This window comes from Bos javanicus, chromosome 13 (genome assembly GCF_032452875.1).
Source record: "Bos javanicus breed banteng chromosome 13, ARS-OSU_banteng_1.0, whole genome shotgun sequence".
NCBI classification, from domain to species: Eukaryota; Metazoa; Chordata; class Mammalia; order Artiodactyla; family Bovidae; genus Bos; species Bos javanicus.
The window spans coordinates 64,052,952-64,071,749 of NC_083880.1; the positions used below are offsets into that span (position 1 = coordinate 64,052,952).

At 39.4% G+C, this 18,798-nt stretch overlaps 1 protein-coding gene and 1 pseudogene across 11 annotated transcripts in view; one reads left to right on the forward strand and one right to left on the reverse strand.

Annotated features, from left to right (window-relative positions):
• Positions 1–18,798, reverse strand: part of NCOA6 (nuclear receptor coactivator 6) — a 96,260-nt gene that overhangs the window by 30,907 nt on the left and 46,555 nt on the right. For 7 of the 11 annotated variants that reach the window (XM_061437350.1, XM_061437344.1, XM_061437339.1 and 4 more), the window contains 4 exons: positions 11,334–11,456; positions 3,894–4,022; positions 2,308–3,165; positions 118–264 (listed from right to left, as the gene is read on the reverse strand). In XM_061437350.1, the coding sequence (XP_061293334.1) occupies positions 118–264; positions 2,308–3,165; positions 3,894–4,022; positions 11,334–11,456 (1,257 nt within the window). Of the gene's footprint in view, positions 1–117; positions 265–2,307; positions 3,166–3,893; positions 4,023–7,077; positions 7,166–11,333; positions 11,457–18,798 lie in introns of those variants that run through there. The other 4 variants (XM_061437349.1, XM_061437348.1, XM_061437346.1 and 1 more) reach the window with 4 other exon arrangements.
• LOC133259634 (small ribosomal subunit protein eS1-like) lies at positions 15,794–17,031 on the forward strand (annotated as a pseudogene).

An 18,798-nucleotide genomic window follows, 5' to 3' on the forward strand; every position in this document is an offset into this window, starting at 1 on the left:
TTACAGGTCTGAAATGAAGCGGAAGGATCAAGGCTTACATTTCTCTGTATATCCTTGTTGTCTACCTACCACACAATGTTCAATAAATGCTGGCTGAATAAGTCATAGAAAACAAACCTGCATGCTGGACATTTTGATTCGCTTGCAGCTGAGGGGCTCCTGAATTCCCAGGGGTAGTTGCTGTGGTCGAAGGCACCTGACCTTGCATAAAGTTCGGATTGGCCTGTCCTGCTGAGAAGCCAGGTGGGAGGCGTTTAGGCATTCCTTAATAGAAAACAACGAGTAAGGCAGTTACCTAGCAAATTTATACTCTTGCTTAGATGTGGAATGAATAAGGAAGGATGAGCTGCATGAAGTCTCCACTGGCTTAGCTCTCTCTGTCACACTGGTAGGATCTTTAACAAGGTTGGGAAAGATGGTTAAAAAAATCAACACAATCTCTTACATGAGCATTGTCAAAATGAAAAAGAAATACTAAAAAATTTACACTTTGAACATGCCAAGGAAAAGATGGCAATCTGCTCCCTAAATGTGATCTGAGGCCACGTCACAGCAAGGTTTAGGGCTCACTTTTCTGTAATACAATGGACCCCCAAACCTTTACATACTTTAACATAGGTACCAAAGGAATACGCTAAATTCTCTCAATATTCAAACAAACTGATCAGAAATACTATAAAACAAAGACCTGGGTCCTGATATTAAGCGTAGATAGGTGATTTTTTTTTTTTTCCATTGAGGGAATAGATGACAATTTTCTTTGTGGAAAAATTTCTCCCCTGTATTGTGCTGGTCTCTTTGGAAGAGACAAGAGATCAGCAACAATTTATAGGAGCATCAAAGTGAGGTTATATTAAATTTATCATTACACCTTCCTCTCAAAAAGGTTTGCTGAAATTCTGACAGCTATGGTACCAAAAACTGTGCTCTAATGGAATCTTACTAAAGTAATATTTTCTTTTATAGGAAGGTTTAATTTCAGAAAACCAATCTGTAATAAGAATCTCAGAACCCATTCACTGTTTATAACACAGGCCTGGATGTGGCCAGATCACCTAGGTGAGCACATAATTTGCTCTATGAAAGCATCAAGACCTAAGCTCACTTGAATTAGTCCATTTATTTAAGGGCAAAATTTTCAATGTCCTGAAAAACGCTCTGTAGACAAATATGCATTTGTCCTTTCTTTAGCAGTGACAAGTCCCCATTTGCATGCTTCCATTGTAATTATATCAGTAATCACATTTGCAGGAGGGACTACCCAGCCCCCACTGATCCAAGGCTAGATGCCCAGAACAGTGAAGTTTGGAGCCAAAACATTCTTGCATTTTCTCAAAACTTCTTAGTATTCAAATATTACAGCCTGCATGTCAGTAAAAGTAATTACAAGAGAGTGAAAAGACTGATGAGCGATTTAATTTTACCAGAAATCATGGGAACATGCCTTTGCTATGTTGCACTAAAGATGTAAGGGTTTTTTTTCTGGATTGGCAATGGGTGTCTTTTGGTGGGGGGTATGTTTATCAGGTGACAGTATTACACTCTCTATACCTTACTGAAAAGCTCCAAGCACATTCATGTGCACTAGATCAATGATTAATAAGAATAAATAATAAACATGGAGATGGATAAGTTTTACTGTAATCGTTTTACCTCTCACACATTAAGCTCCATTGCTTTTTCTTCATACAAGAGGCACCTTACAAAATAAATAAATAAATCTCCTTTAGGTATAACTGGTGGAATTCCCTCTCTAAGGAGCAGGCATTGGCATTATAAAACTGTAAAAGTCAATGATTTATGAACTTACTCCCCTTTAATACTTAAAGCAAATTTAACAAATACCATGCTAATAATATTTTTGCTAACTAGGATTATCAAAATTGAAAACCACAAGGGCCATTTCCCCAACAAAACCCTACACTTATCTTTTCATTTTTGCTCTACTGCATAACCTTAATTTTTTCAACAGTGGAGCAGCTTAAGTTGTTAATAAAACCATGATTCTTCCGGACGCCTTAATTTACTAGTACAAGATCAGGCAAAAATATTTTGAAAAACAAAACGAACATATATCTACATTGAATTTTACCTGCGTTTTTATCCAGAGGACTAGCTTAAACATAACCAGTAAGATGCTGCATAATGTATCAAGTTAACTAAGTCATATCAAGTGTCATCACTATATTCACAAAACCAAATAGTTACATCCTCGTTTCACTCCCTCCTTTAACTCTAAAAATTGAAGTGCTACTAAGATCTAGCTCCAGTCAATTTACCAACACAAATAGCTCCAGTGTTCCTCACCTCCTAGGCCTGGATGTAAACTCTGTGGCCCCTGATTTGGTGGTTGCTGCTGCATCACCATGAAGTTAGGTGGCACGTTTCCCTGTTGAACCATAGGATTCCGACCCGGAGAGCTGACGGGCTGCTGAAATCCCTGGGGAAGTGGGTTATTTTGAGGTGGCCTTGGTCCCATCTGCTGCTGAGTTTGGTTAACCGTTGGGGAGGAAGCAGGGGATCCCTGCTGGAAGGAGGAGGGTGAGGAGGCAGGAGACTTGTTGGTGAGGTGGGGCTGCTGCAGGGGGGTCGGGACCCTAGAGGGCCCTCCCTGCAAACTCTTCATCTGAGGAGCTGTGAACTGGCCTGGGTTGCTCATCTGAGGAAAGTTTGTATGGGCTTGTGAAGCTTGCTGGCTGCCAAAGGGATATGGAGGGGGAGGGTGGGAAGGTGTCTGTACCGTGGCTAAGGATGGTCTTGCCTGGAGTTGCTGTTGCATTGGGCCAGGCAAGGGAGCCTTCTTCCACCCTTGATTTGCAGTCATTGTGCCCAGAGAACTCTGGGCTGGAGGAGGCTGAAGGGCTCCGGAAGGCAGCTGGTTCCAGCCTGGAGGAACAGGCACCTGAGTTGGGGCAGTAAACTGGGGTCGAATGCCCTGTGGCTGTTGCTGCTGATGTTGCTGTGGGGGTCTTGCCTGCAGCTGTTGCTGCTGTTGCTGCTGCTGCTGTTGCTGCTGTTGCTGCTGTTGCAGCTGGGGAAAACTGGCTGGGTTTATTTGTCTGTTCACAGGGACGGGCTGCATTGGGTGGTGCGGGGGCGCTAAAGATCCTGAGGGATGACTTTGTTGCTGTATATGGAGCCCAGAGAGGAGTGGATCCATTGCATCTGTTTAAAGATAGTCAACAAAGCAATAATTAACTTACTGCAACCTAGATTCTAGAGCAATCCTAGAGTCTTGGCAATTCTGCAAAAACAGAGTAAAATCTTCTGGTATCATTTAATGTTTGTGAGCATTTACTATAATGCAAAACAACTATTGAGATGAGAGAAAGACTGAATCTTGTCTATAAAGAGCGTATGATTCTAAAGTGGATGTAAGAGCCAGGCAAACTATGCAGAGCCGTATTCTCCAAAGCATATTCTGAGGAACTATGTTCATTAGTATTAGAAGAAAACAAAACAAAAAATAAAGTCAATCAAGGTTTGGGAGACACTGGACCTAACAGCCTTAGACAGGTTTCTTCACTCTAGGACTTTCAGTGCTTCCAACATGTTACTTTAGGATCTCTGGGAGGGAGGATCTAGTAGGACTCATTAACCAAATTTACTTCACTACAGAATTCTTGGTTATGGAGGAGCAGGATTAAGTAGGCCATGGAATACATTTTTAGGAATGTTGGGGTATAACTGATAAGAATAGTGAGAAACTCTGAGAAGAAATTTTGAAAAGGAAATAATGACTTCCAGCTTGAAGAAACTAGGGCAGATTTTATATAGAAAACAGCCTTTAAGCTGGGCAGTTAGAAATCTGGCATCAGAGAGAGAGCTGAATTCTATGATGCTCTGTGCGGGGAGTGCAGCCTCTTCAATTCTCAAAGGTTGGAGGTCAATACCTGACTGAGAAGCAGGGCGAGGAGTCCTGGGCTGCAGTTCTGAATTGGGGCCTGGTGCCATCATGGAAGATGACACGTTTCCACCCTGGGGTATCATAACAGTGGCAGGGCTGGTCATCCTTATTAATCCTAGAGAAAAAAAAAAAAATCTCTAGAATAGAGTACTGGAATTGACACAATGTTTGTTTTTAATGAAATATTTCAAAGATGTAAAAAGGTATAGAAAATTTTTATACCACCATCTACCTTATTTAAATGTAAACACTCTATCCTGCCTGCTTCATATATATATACAAATATATATAAGAAGCCTCCTACTCCTTCCCAATCTCATTCCATTCCCTCTTTCTTATCTTACATCTGGGATTAACAGTTTCAAGTTTTTATCTTTTCTACATATATAAACTGAAATATATTTTTTGAATGCTTTTAATCTTTGTATAAGTGACACCGTTTGATATGTATTGTTCAATTTTCCTTTTGACTTAATACTATTTTTTTGAGATTCACCCATCCTGACTATAATAGTGCCCCATTTTATGGAGTCAATATATCCATTCGCCTGCTGATGAACAGTAACTTTTTCATCCTTAGAATTCTGCAATGGCATGTATTTGTCCTGTATTCCATAGACATGTAAGAGTCTCTTTAGACTACATACTTAAAATCGATAGGTTTTAAAGTATGTTGCTGCTGCTGCTGCTAAGTCGATTCAGTCGTGTCTGACTCTGTGCGACCCCATAGACGGCAGCCCACCAGGCTCCCCTGTCCCTGGGATTCTCCAGGCAAGAACACTGGAGTGGGTTGCCATTTCCTTCTCCAATGCATGAAAGTGAAAAGTGAAAGGGAAGTCGCTCGGTCGTGTCCAACTCTTAGCGACCCCATGGACTGCAGCCCACCAGGCTCCTCGGTCCATGGGATTTTCCAGGCAAGAGTACTGGAGTGGGGTGCCATTGCCTTTAAGCATCTAGATATTGGTAAACTGCACTCAAAAGCGGTTATACCAATTTATACTTTCACTAGCAGTTTGAGAACTCTTGATTCACATCTTGCTAACTTCTGATACTATTAGATTTTCTAGGATTTATTAATAGCATCTACCTTTATAAGTGAAAACAACTTAAAATTATCCTCTGCTCTCGTCCTAATTTTAGCATCACGATGATAACAATTTCGAAGTGAGTTTGAAAGCATCTTTTCTCTTTTTCTATGCTCTGAAAGAATATGTGTATCTGTTCTTTAAATATTTAGTAAAATTCACCTGTAAAATCATCTGAGCCTGTGGTTATACTAGTTGATTCACAGGGAGACAGATTATTTTATTTCTTAAGTAGTTGTAGATTTTTCATTTGATATGTCTTACTAAGTCAGTTTCAGTTAAATGATACTTTCAAGAAACTTGTTAATTTGCCAATGCTTTCAAATTTATTAGCATAAAGTTATTCATAGAATATTTTTCCCATTCTTTCTAAAAACTGAGATATAATTCACATACCATAATAAAATACACCCTTTAAAGTGTACACTTTTTTTTCATTCTTTATACCGCTCATGCCTCTCTCTCTTATTTGTCTTACTAGGATCAATAATTTTAGTTGTCTTTTCAGAGAAACATCTTTTGGTTTTGCTGCTCCGTTCCATTAGGTTTTTTAATTCATAAAAGTGAAAGTGAAGTCACTAAGTCGTGTCTGACTCTTTGCGACCCCGTGGACTGTAGCCTACCAGGCTCCTCCGTCCATGGGATTCTCGAGGCAAGAGTACTGGAGTGGGTTGCCATTTTTTCTGCTCTTACCTTTATTATTTCCTTCCTCCTAAATTATTACTTTGCTGTTATTTTTCTCATTCTTATGTCAGACACTTGAGTCTTTTAATTTTCAGACAGCTCTAGTATAAGGTCTGCTCTAAATATCTGAGGAGTCAAATTTTCTAGTCTACATCTCACAATATGTACTATTTTCATTGCCATGTTATGTGCTCAGTTGTGTCTGACCCTTTGTGACCCCATGGACTGTAGCCTGCCAGGCTCCTCTGTCCATGAAATTTTCCAGGCAAGAATACTGGAGTAGGTTGCCATTTCTTCCTCCAGGGGATCTTCCTGACCCAGGGATCAAACCTGCCATCTCCTGCATTGCAAGCAGATTCTAAACCTGCTGAACCTATTCTCGTTATTTCCTTCTAAATATTTTCTAATGTCCATCTTGAATGCTTTTTAGAAAAAAATCACTGGGTATTTAGAATACATTTTAAAACTTCTAAAAATATGGGGTATTTTAGTTTTTTCTTCTTTTTGGCCACTGACTTAACTGCACTATGATCAGAGAAAATGATCTGTGTGATACCTGTATTTGGTATTTAGTGAAACTTGCTTTTGGAATAACATAATCAGTTTATACAAATGTCATTCATGAAAAGATTAAGAATTCTTGAATTATTAATACAGTTTCTAAATATGTCCATTATCTCAAACTATTTAAATTATATTATTTGAGCTTTCTTTATCCTTACTAATTTTTGTTCAATCCATCAATTACTATTGGAGGTGTGTAAGATTCTTCCTTAAGATTTGCTATCTACATGAACCCAGGCCATTTTTACTTCACATATTTGAAGCTAGTTTATTAAAAATACAAAAGTTTAGTTATCTTCCTGGATTTTTCCTTTTATATTACACAGTCATCCTTTTTATCTCTAGTAATGTTTTTTATCTGATAAAAATATTGTCATACTCCTTTTTCTTGGTTAATATTCACCTGGATTCTCTATATTCTTGTATCCTTTTAACTATGAACTGAGACCTTATGTTTTATATGATCCCTCTAAGAGTACATAGCTAAATCTGAATTGCTCAATCTGATTAATCACTTTCTATCAGTGCTTATAATCTCACTTGCATTTATTGTTAATTACTGGTATATTTTATCATTTTATGATATCACTGTTTTTTTATTCTTTTTTTTCTGTGCTGTTTTCCTACTTCTCCTGAATTTTATTGGACTTTTTTTTCATCATGTCCTTCTTTTCAACCCCTCTGCTACTAGTTTAGAAATTATACCTTCTATTTCTATTATTTTAGTGATATTTTAAAAATGTCAACAGACATATCTAAAGGCCATGTATGATCATCATTATTACTAAGTTAATGTTTATTTACATTTACCCAATGTTTACCAATTATTTAGCTCACCATTCCTTCTTAGCTCTTATTTCTTCCATCTTAGGTTCAATTTTCTTCTTCCTGAAGTACATCCTTGAGCAGTTCAATTAGCAAGGGTCTGTTAATGGTAAATTCTCTTAGTCTCTTTAAAAAGGTCTTTAATTCACACTACTCTTGATACTATAGCTTTTGTAAAATTCTAGGCTGTTAATTTTCTCATCACTTTGAAAATATTATCCTCATGTTTCATGGCGTCAATGTTGTCACTGAGAAATTAGCTGTGGGTCTGATAATCTTCCCTTTGTAAATCACTGGTGCTTTATTTTGAATTGCTTTTAACATTCTCTCTGTTTTTCTGCTCTGCAGTTTTACAATTTTGTGTCTAGATGTGAATTTATTTTTTTTTGTAGGGCTCAGAATTATTGGACTTCTGAATCTGAGGACTCATGTCTTTCATCAATTCTGGAAAAATTTCAGCCATTCTCTTACTATTGTCAGTCCTCAATTTCCTTATCTTCCTCTGGAACTCTTTTCAGAGATATATATTACGCTTTTTCATTTTATCCTTCACTTCTCTTGACCTCTTTCATATTTCCATCTATTTATTTATTGTCTGTTGCATTCTGGGTAATTTTTTCAAATTCACCTTCCAATTCAGCTGTCTCTAATTGGCTGAATAAGTTATTCACTTAAATAATTTTAAAATTTCTGTAGATTCTATTTCCCCCCTAAATTCTCTTTGTGTTTTGATAGTGTCTTGTTCTCTTCTTAGAATTTTCATTATTTTAAACATGCTGATATTCCTATTACCTAGAATTCTGGAAAGAGGGTCTAATCTTAAATTTTATAAATTCAGAGAATAAGCTCGTTTATAACTGGCAGTTTAAGTATGAGAAATCTGCAATGGTTTGGGGTGCGAGCTTCAGTGGTTATTACCACTTTAGAACCACTTACTAACAGCTTTGCTGTTCCTGGGTCATTTCAATGACACATGTCGAACATGTATGAGGATAGAGAAGGCAATTCTATAACCACCCTTTCCCACACTCAACTGGAGCCCAGACCAAGAGAGACAAGTTTTGCCTTCAGCCTCCTGTGCCAAAAAGTGAAACTTTTTCTTATTTACCTTTTACTCAAACTATTGGCCTCATGAAGGATTCTGAATTCTAACTTCCTTCTTTATGTGGACCCAAGGCAAGGCCTCCTATTTTATCCCTCTTGGCCATTGAAACTCAAATCCCTTGGCTCCTGCAGCATCTCCTCAGGTGTTCTGCTGCTGCTGCTGCTAAGTCGCATCAGTCGTGTCCGACTCTGTGTGACCCTAGAGACGGCAGCTCATCAGGCTCCTCTGTCCCTGGGATTCTCCAGGCAAGAATACTGGAGTGGGTTGCCATTTCCTTCTCCCTTCACGTGTTCATTGTTATTTAAATGTTCTTCTTTGTTCTTGCCCTGAGGATTTTTCCATATTGTCTTACAAGCTCATCTGTGCATTAAATGTTCTATTTAATTTTCAGATGTTCTGTAGCTGAGATAGGGCAGTTAGGCAAATGTTTACCTGTTAAAAATGGATTTGTTTCTTTGGAACCCCACCCCACTTTCCAAAGACGGTAATCGGATAGTAAGAAAGTTCTTAGGAAATAAAAAGAAATAGGTTTTCTTAGTCTACAATCAGCTTCCTATCCCCAGAAATGCTTAAGCACATGCTGGCTAACATACTCAGGAGGGATACTGTAGAATACATTCTAGCACTATGTGGGAAGCATGACTAGAATCATGCTTCACAACTGGGGGCAATGTTGTCCCCTAAGGGATATCTGGAAAGGTCTGGAGATAGTTTGTTGGAACAACCAGGAGGAAGGTGTGATGGTGCTACTGGCCCCTGATAGGCAGAGGTGAGGGATGCTGCTGGACATCCTACAAGGCACAGGACAGCTCCCCATAGGAAAGAATTATCGATTCAAAACATCAGTAACGACACATGACTAAATGACTACTATGGTACCTCACTAATCTTGGGATTCTATGAAGCTATGAAAAAAAAACTGGCTATGGATTTTGTTTTCATTTCAAAAGACTCCTGCTTATCAGTCAAGTTTCTGTTGCCAATGCAAAGAGAATAAAGTAGTGTTAAGAATAATTTAGTCTAAGACATTCTAGATACACAATTCTAAAATTATTTATTATAGTTTTAAAGGTTAGTTAAGGTCTCTTTCCCTAGAAAAATTTGTTTAACTAAATATTAAATTTTGTTTGCATCCACTGTCCCAACGGAAGACAGAGAAAAAACATTCTTATTTTAAGTATACTTGGCAGTAAAAAAAGTATCTAGGTGTTAAAATATTACTGTGACTACAGATCATTACTAATTGATTATTCTTGAAGCTTTATATTTTACCACAGTGTCCTTCATTAAACACCAATCTAATTTCAACCTAAAGATTTTAAGTTTCCTATATTGATAATGAATTACATACGTCACTAAAATTTACACTCACTTTTCAGAGATACTTAGTAAATATGCCTGCTGTTTGCCAGATACTAGGAGAGCTTGCAATTAGTGTGCTGATGTTGGCTTAATGGAGTCTTAACATTTTAAGGTTGGAAGGGATCTGTAATATTGTTTCTTAGACATAAATATGTTTACAGGTAACTAAGGCCAGTAACTATTAAGACATCTGACCAGAAGTTGAGATTAGAACCCAGATTTCCTGAGTCTCATCCTAGGTCTGATCTTTCTTGCACTAACTATATGCAACTTGGCTATACTCTGCTCACTCTTCTGGCTCTTCAATACAGGCAACAGTGTTACCTATAATCTTTCATCAAGCTGCCTTAACACCAAATGCTCAGACTTCTTCAGAGAACTAAATTTAACTCCCTACTATAGGTTCCAGGTTGGGTATTTTCCATTTGCTATACAGTACTCCAAAACAGCCCAACAACACAGGTCCTGACACACAACAGGAACTCAGTGAAGGTCTGCTGCACTGCTCAGGGCTCATCCATCTTCAAGCAAGAGCTCAAAAGATTATAGGGACTATTATCTCAGTGAAGAAACTGATACATGGAGAGGTACAGTGACTCGCCTGAGGTAAACACTAAGTGGCAGTGCCAGCATAAAAGCCTAGTTCCAGTTCTCCATGGCCAAGTCTTCTGCTACAGTTTAGAAAAAAATGGCTTTATAAACTGAGCTTCTCTATTCTGCTGCATTTCTTCAAGAGCTACTGTGGTAGGCTGGAAGTGAATGATCGGGTATAATTTCACGTACTTAGATTCTCCTTCAGTCACAGCAGCTGTGCTTTTCTGGCTTATTTGAATAAAAGTTCCTACAGCAGAAAAAAAATCTGAAAGCTGCTGCTGCTAAGTCACTTTAGTCGTGTCCGACTGTGTGACCCCATAGACGGCAGTCCACCAGGCTCCCCTGTCCCTGGGACTCTCCAGGCAAGAACACTGGAGTGGGTTGCCATTTCCTTCTCCAATGCGTGAAAGTGAAAAGTGAAAGTGAAGTTGCTCAGTTGTGTCTGACCCTCAGCGACCCCATGGACTGCAGCCTTCCAGGCTCCTCCACCCATGGGATTTTCCAGGCAAGAGTACCGGAGTGCGGTGCCACTGCCTTCTCTAGTGCAGTGAAAATAGCACTGACCTCGGGAGTCAGATTTGCCCACTGCTACTTGACCATGGGCAAACTGCTTCCTTTCTGTGAACTCCATAGTTTCCTCAGCTTAAAATAAGAGTACCAACTCAATTCTAACTTTCTGTGACTCACAGAAAGTTACAAAGGTAGCAAATTAATTTGTAACTCTCTCAAATTCTAAATACATAAAAACACATACTCTCCCACCTACTTCTACAGATTCCACCTAAGCCTGCACAAACTCCTGGATTCTCAGTCACAGAGAAAGGTGACTCTTTCTCTTTCATAACATAGAAGGCTATGTGATGCTATAAACACCCTGAGGATAAAAGATGTTTTATTCAGTTCTACTTGCAACACTTAGCATAGGTCCCATCATACAATGAGAACTCAATAAATGTTTCCTGCATGGCTCAGGGCTCATCTACCTTTAAGTATGAGCCCCAAACATCGCAAAGACTATATATGCTCCATGCTCTGTGATTCTAGTCTCCTGAGAGTCTACATTCATGTCTTGTTTTCCTGAACCAATCAACAGAAATGTGTCAGGAACCCCCACCTATCTTGCAGGACTCAAACGATCATACGTTAGCAAATAAAGCCAAAAAAAGGAAACTGGTCAAATGTCATACAACTGAGTGGGAGATCTCACCTGGACCGCCTGCCATGGGAAATCCCGCTTCCATCCTAACTGAACTTCCAGCTCCCATGGGTCCATTCATTCTCACATCTTGGCTCCGGTTCTGAGCCAAAGCCAGGTTGATAGCACCTTCCCCTGAAAATGATAGTCAGGTTTAAAAGGAAATCATCAGAATAAGATGTAAATTTTGTTGAAAAACAGATATACAAGAGCTTTAGTTTTATGTGTTTTTAAAGAATTATGCTAAGTTTACCACCACAAAAAGGGTGAGTCAATACTATACAGGCCTCTTTTCAACCTCACCTGAGCACGTTCACTTACATGAAGCACAAGAAGAACATAACTAATTCTCACAATACAGTAGATGGACAATCATTAATGATGTATGGTGTCAGCGGAAGCTTGGAAGGCTGAATATTTATTTTCAATCAACTCATCTTATATGTATGTAGGAAGAAAATATTCTCAGAAAGTCTCAAATCCTGGATTACTTTTTGAGAATTTATGATCAGAAATTAGAAATATGAGTAGGTCTAACACAGAAAGAACATACAATGGCATGGGGACACTGTGATATTTGTAAGTAAAATACCATTTTCCTTTCAACAACTGCAATATAAAGAGATATGCAGAGGAGAAACTCATGCAATGAAGAGCATATACCCTGGCTACTAATCTACCTCTGAGATATGATAACAGCAACATTTGTATAGGGATTTTAATGCTTAAGAAACTGTATCTTATTTGAACCTCACAATAGCCTGGTTGGTAATGTCACTAGAAGTGTTCCAATTGAGTAGACTCTAGTGAAGAGGAACTCAAAAGCTGCTTGATGAAAGTGAAAGTGGAGAGTGAAAAAGTTGGCTTAAAGCTCAACATTCAGAAAACAAAGATCATGGCATCCGGTCCCACCACTTCATGGGAAATAGATGGGCAAACAGTGGAAACAGTGTCAGACTTTATTTTTCTGGGCTCCAAAATCACTGCAGATGGTGACTGCAGCCATGAAATTAAAAGACGCTTACTCCTTGGAAGGAAAGTTATGACCAACCTAGACAGCATATTGAAAAGCAGAGACATTACTTTGCCAACAAAGGTTCGTCTAGTCAAGGCTATGGTTTTTCCTGTGGTCATGTATGGATGTGAGAGTTGGACTGTGAAGAAGGCTGAGCGCCGAAGAACTGATGCTTTTGAAGTGTGGTGTTGGAGAAGACTCTTGAGAGTCCCTTGGACTGCAAGGAGATCCAACCAGTCCATTCTGAAGGAGATCAGCCCTGGAATTTCTTTGGAAGGAATGATGCTAAAGCTGAAACTCCAGTACTTTGGCCACCTCATACGAAAAGCTGACTCATTGGAAAAGACTCTGATGCTGGGAGGGATTGGGGGCAAGAGGAGAAGGGGACGACAGAGGATGAGATGGCTGGATGGCATCACTGACTCGATGGACGTGAGTCTGAATGAACTCCGGGAGTTGGTGATGGACAGGGAGGCCTGGCGTGCTGCGATTCATGGGGTCGCAAAGGGTCGGACACGACTGAGCGACTGATCTGATCTGATCTGATCTGAAAGTTAGAGGTAATTTATTTTATTTTTTTAAAAATTAGAATGACATGATGAAATTTATTTTTTAGTAAATATCATGTACCTAGAAGAATGTATGAAACAAATTCAGTTCAAAGAATAATTATAACGCAAACCTCACATAACCACTATTCACTTTAAGAAGCAGACTCCCTGTAAGCCCTTTGTGCTCCTTTAAGATCACATGCTTTTCCTTTCCCGCTGGAGTTAACTACTAGAGTTAGGGGCAATTTAAACCTCACTTAATAAAAAGACCTCTGAAACAAGTTTTGGGATGCTTCCTGAGCTTAAACCCAAATTTTGACTATTCTTACTCTGGTAGACAGCACCACCTTGTGGACAGAAAAAAGTATAGCTAGCCTGTGGTTGAGGATTTGAAAGGCTGCATTCACCATGCTGCCTTACTGTTTTAGGAGAAGATGACAAAGAATGAAGCCAATGAAGGCACAGCAGTTTTCTGTCTTGTCACGATATAGGTCAGCTAGATAAACAGATAAAATATGAACTATTGTGACCAGGCAGATAGCTTGGTAATAGGGAACAAATATCCTAACAATAAGTGACCAATCGCCAGGGGCTATACAATATACAATGTTCTAAATTGCCTATGGGAGTTAGGAATAAAAGAGAAAAAGAATACAGATCTTGAGGGTTTCCACCAAAGGGAAAGAACTATTAACATACTAAATTTGTGAAGACATTCTAGGTGGAAGAACTTTTGTTTTTGAAATGGACAACAGATCATAAAAGTGGCTTGTGGCTGTTACTAACAGCTCAGATGTGGTCCTTGCCAGTCTCTCTAATCTCAATTCAAACTAGTCTCTCTTTCAATAACAAGGACTCAGGCTCAGTGGGATTTTTTACTTTCTTAGGCACACAAACCCACTTTTCACCTTAAGGCCTTTGTACAAGTTGTTCTCTCTGCCTAGAGCAGTTCTCCTGCACTCCTCACATAAACCATCTTCTCAATTATCCGTTTAAGATTAAGTGTCACAAGCCCCAAAAGTCTTCTCCAATCATTTTTTCCAAGGTCAGGTCACCCTTATCAAAACATCTTGTTACTTCTTCAGAGCACATTCCATGTAGTTATTCATTCACTTATTTTCTTGTCTGCCTCTCCTTTATGGGCTTCTGAGGTAGCACTAGTGGTTAAGAATCTAGCTGCTGATGCAGGAATGCAAGAGACATGGGCTCGATCATTCGGTCAGGAAGATCCTCTGGAGTAGGAAATGGCAACCCGCTCTAGTATTCTTGCCTAGAAAATCCCACGGACAGAGGAGCCTACAGTCCATGGGGTCGCAAAAAGTCAGACATGACTGAGCACGTACACACACTCCCCGTTATATCTGTTCTCCCAGGATAGTTATTAATAGTTATTCATAGTAACTCTATTTATTTTCATTTCCTAATGTAAAAGATAAATTTTATGGCCACCTTAATTATATCCTTTAAACACTGAACAGTACCTGGTGTACATAACAGGCACTCATTAGCTATTTACTGACTACATGATGAAAAGTCATCTTATCATAACCTTACAAAGAATCATAGGAGTTTTTCCATATGACAATTGCATTCCAGGAAAACCGCACGGTCCATAAAAATCTCACACTGAAAATAATAGGTTTCATGGGAGAAACACTGTTGAGGCAAACTCAAAACCCATGCGACTTTGTAACTAGAGCTCTAATGAAAACAAGAATTGGTGTAGGCAACACACCCGAACACTAGAGTGGAAATGCCTGGTTAAAGCTGGGAGAGAATGCAGATGCAATGGAGCTTTGAGCTGGTGGGGCTGCCCTCCAGGTGGGCATGCTACTGCTAAGTCACTTCAGTCGTGTCTGACTCTGTGTGACCCCATAGACATCAGCCCATGAGGCTCCCCTGTCCCTGGGATTCTCCAGGCAAGAACACTGGAGTGGGTTGCCATTTCCTTCTCCAAGGCAGGAAAGTGAAAAGTGAGAGTGAAGTCGCTCAGTCGTGTCCAACTCTTAGCGACCCCATGGACTTCAGCCCACCAGGCTCCTTTGTCCATGGGATTTTCCAGGCGAGAGCACTGGAGTGGGTTGCCATTGCCATCTCCAGGTGGGCATGGGAGGAAGTAAAGTTCACAAGCTGAGAGCCACGAAATGCTGAGGGCGTACTTCTGGGGAAGGTACATGAGTGTAACTTCTCATTCTCAATTTTCTGGAAAAAAAAAAGCTGAAAGGACTCCCAGCCATAAAGCAACAGATCAAACGGTTTATGGACAATTAACCTTCTATTCCTACTATTCTAACTCCCTTTGCCCTGGAAAAAAAAATAATGTATGAATAAACACAATTTCCATACTATACTACTGTTATTTCCCTATTTGCAAGCTGCACATAAGTTAGTTGTTGTCAAGGAAACACACATAGAAGAGAACACTACTGGCTCTCCAACCTGCTGACTGGGGTTGGAAGACTATGACCCATGGGCCAAATCAAGCCTGTTGCCTGTTCAGATAAATAAGTGTTACTAGAACACAGCCACATTCACTCATTTACATATTGCTTTGACTGTTTTTTGCACTATAGCAGCACAGCTGAGTTGTCTTGACAGAGATCTTCTGGCCCACAGAGCCAAAAATTTTTACTCTTTGACCCTTTACGGACTCCTACTTTAAATCAGAATAAATTTACAGAGGAGTCACAAAATGTCCTCAAAAGAGATGTCTCCTCAACTCCCTGGCCAAAACTCAAAAGAAGGGTACAAGGAGTGTTCTTCAATGGAGAAAAGACTGTGTGTCCTTGGGTGTAGGACAGCCTGTCCCTCCAGCCCTGCAGCAGACACCACAATAGTGGCAATACCTTCTCTTATAACCTAAAAGGCATGAGCCCGTCATCAGTTTCACAAAAGCAACAGCTGCTGCCACCACTTTCACTTTTGCCTGAATTCCCAGTGGATGTGGAAAGAGAAAAGGAGATCACCCGGGACATAGCTGTACTCCAAATGTTAAAAAAAAAAAACTCTTTTCTGTAGTATGATAAACACTGCCACATGTAAATTTCATAATTTCTTATATGTTATCTATTTTGCTTCCATGCTGGTATTTCTATTTTAATTTATGGCTACAGGAATAAACAGGAGTCTTACTCTTTTGAAGACCTGTAGGAAATAGGAATGATTAAGAGAGGAAACTTGGGGTCATACAGACAGTGCATTCTGCCCTACTCACTGAAGTTCTCAAGTAAGCTATGCGTCTGCCCTTTTGGCTTTCTGAACGTCACCAAGACGGTCGGCAAGAATAAGCGCCTTACGAAAGGAGGCAGAAAGGGAGCCAAGAAGAAAGTGGTTGACCCATTTTCTAAGAAAGATTGGTATGATGTGAAAGCACCAGCTACGTTCAATACAAGGAACAGTAGGAAAGCACTGACCACAAGAACTCAAGGAAACAAAATCACATCTGATGGCCTCAAGGGTTGTGTTTTTGAAATGAATCTTGCTGATCTGCAGAATGATGAAGCTGCCTTTAGACAATTCAAGCTAATTACGGAGGATGTTCAGGGCAAAACCTGCCTGAGATTTCCATGGTATGGATCTTACCTGTGACAAAATGTGCTCGATGGTCAAAAAATGGCAGACCATGACTGAAGTCACGTTGATATCAACGTGCTTCATCTGTTCTCGTGTGTGTTTTACTAAAAAACGCAACAATCAGATTAGGAAGACCTCTTATGCCCAGCACCAGCAGGTGCGCCAGATTCACAAGAAGATGATGGAAATCATGACCTGAGAGGTGCAGACAAATGACTTGAAGGAGGATGTCAACAAACTGATTCCAGACAGCACTGGAAAAGACAGAGAAAAAGCTCGCCAACCTATTTTTCCACTCCATGATGTCTTCGTTAGAAAAGTAAAAATGCTGAAGAAGCCCCAGTTTGAAGAGGGAAAACTCACGGAGCGAGATGGCGAAGGCAGTAGTTCTGGAAAAGCTGCTAGGATGAGACAGGTGCTAAAGCTGAACAAACTAATGGATACAAGCCAACAGTCCAAGAACCTGTTTAAAATGAAGACTTTTAATGGTGACAAACAAAATATCTTATTTGTGGTTTAAAAAAAAAAAGAGAAGAGTGAGACACACTCTGCTCTCAGTGGAGAAAGGTGTTTCCTTTCTCCACTGAAAACACTACCACAAAGCCCTTATAATTCAGGTAAATAGGTAACATAGACTATAAAATGTTTAGGGTTTTTAAGAAACTGCTTATATGTTTCTTATAAAAAAAATGTATGTTGATGTGCTTATAAAACATAAACAACCTATATGATGTTATTAACAATAGCTGTTTGACTTCTACACTTCCTAAAAGTTCATCCTATATTTAATAGATTGCAGTGAATTAATTTTACTTTTCTGAATCCTTTTGGACAATCAAAACAAACTGGTTATTGTTTAAGCCACTAGTTTCTTATTTATCAAATTATGGAATTCACCTCATTTCTCAATCAATCTCTTAACAATCTGTTTGTTGTTATTGCTCCTTCTGGGGCACAATAACCTATAATCTTAACTGCACAAAATGTGTCTCACTCCTAAACATAAAATGTTGACCTTTCAGTTACTGAGGTTTTGTGGAACTTTTGGGTCCTATGCAAGCACAGGGTCAGAAGGGCTTGGCTGACGAGGGCAAGAGAAGGCTGGAATCACTCACTGGTTGCCACCCTGTTTGCACCAACGCAGGAGGGGGAAAGAAGGTTTTAGTACGTTGGGCACCAAAAGACAGACGCTCCTCTGTGCTTCCTCATACTTGGTAGTTACCTCTCTCAGGTTTATCTCCCTCATCAAGGTCATGAGCTCCTTCTGAGTTCATAAAGGCAAAGCCATATTTTGCTTATCATGTACTCCAAGAGCCAAAGCAAACTAGTGCTATTATATATGTGCTTCCTTTACTTTTATTCAGCATATGTTTATTAAAGACTTAACATGCACAGGCAAGTAAAGATGTAACAGTGAGCAAAACAAAATATGGTTTCTGCCCCTACTGGAGCCTGGAGTCCATGGGGGAACAAAACAATCATCAAAATAACTGCTCTAGTCGAAGTGTAAGAAATGATCAGAGCTGAAGAAAACCAGACTTTTGCAAGAGCATGTGAAAAAAGATTCTGATTCAGTCAAGGAGTTCAGAAAACACATCCTTAAGATCTAAGCTGATACTTGAAGGCTGGGTATATAACTAATGGAAAAGGGAATGGTAGGGATATCCATACAGAGGAGACACCAATGCAAAAGACCTGTGACAGGAAGAAGAAATGTATATTCAAGGAACCAAAAGAATGCTGAAGAGGCTACAACAGACAGCAAGGAGGAGGGAGGAGAGCTGGACAAGATAAGACTAGATGAGAAATGTAAAGGTCAGACTATGCAAAGCCCAAGGTCACAATACAGAGTTTGGACATTATTCTGCAAATAATGGCCAGTCATAGCACGGTTTTAAGGTGTGTGTGTACCGTATTTTCATTTTTAAAAGATCATGCTGACAAAAACATCTGCAAATGAATACTACTACAAAAGGATTGTTCAGGGCCTCTGTTAGATAAATAAAAAACAAATACTAAATCAGGCATATTGGGTGAAAGGAAGCAGATGAAATTAGGTATTTTTTTAAGGTGTTTTTTTTTTTTTTTTTAATGTGGACCATTTTTAAAGTCTTTATTGAATTTGTTACAATATTGTTTCTACTTTAAGTTTTGGTTTTTGGCCTCAAGGTATATGGGGTCTTAGCTTCCTGACCACGGATCAAACCTACACCCTTTGCATTGGAGGCAAAGTCTTTACCACTGGACTGCTAGGGAAGCCCTGAAATTAGATATTGTTTAAAAGACAAATCAGTCCTTGGTTAGGGTGCCAGTAAAACCAATGTTGGACAGACTGATA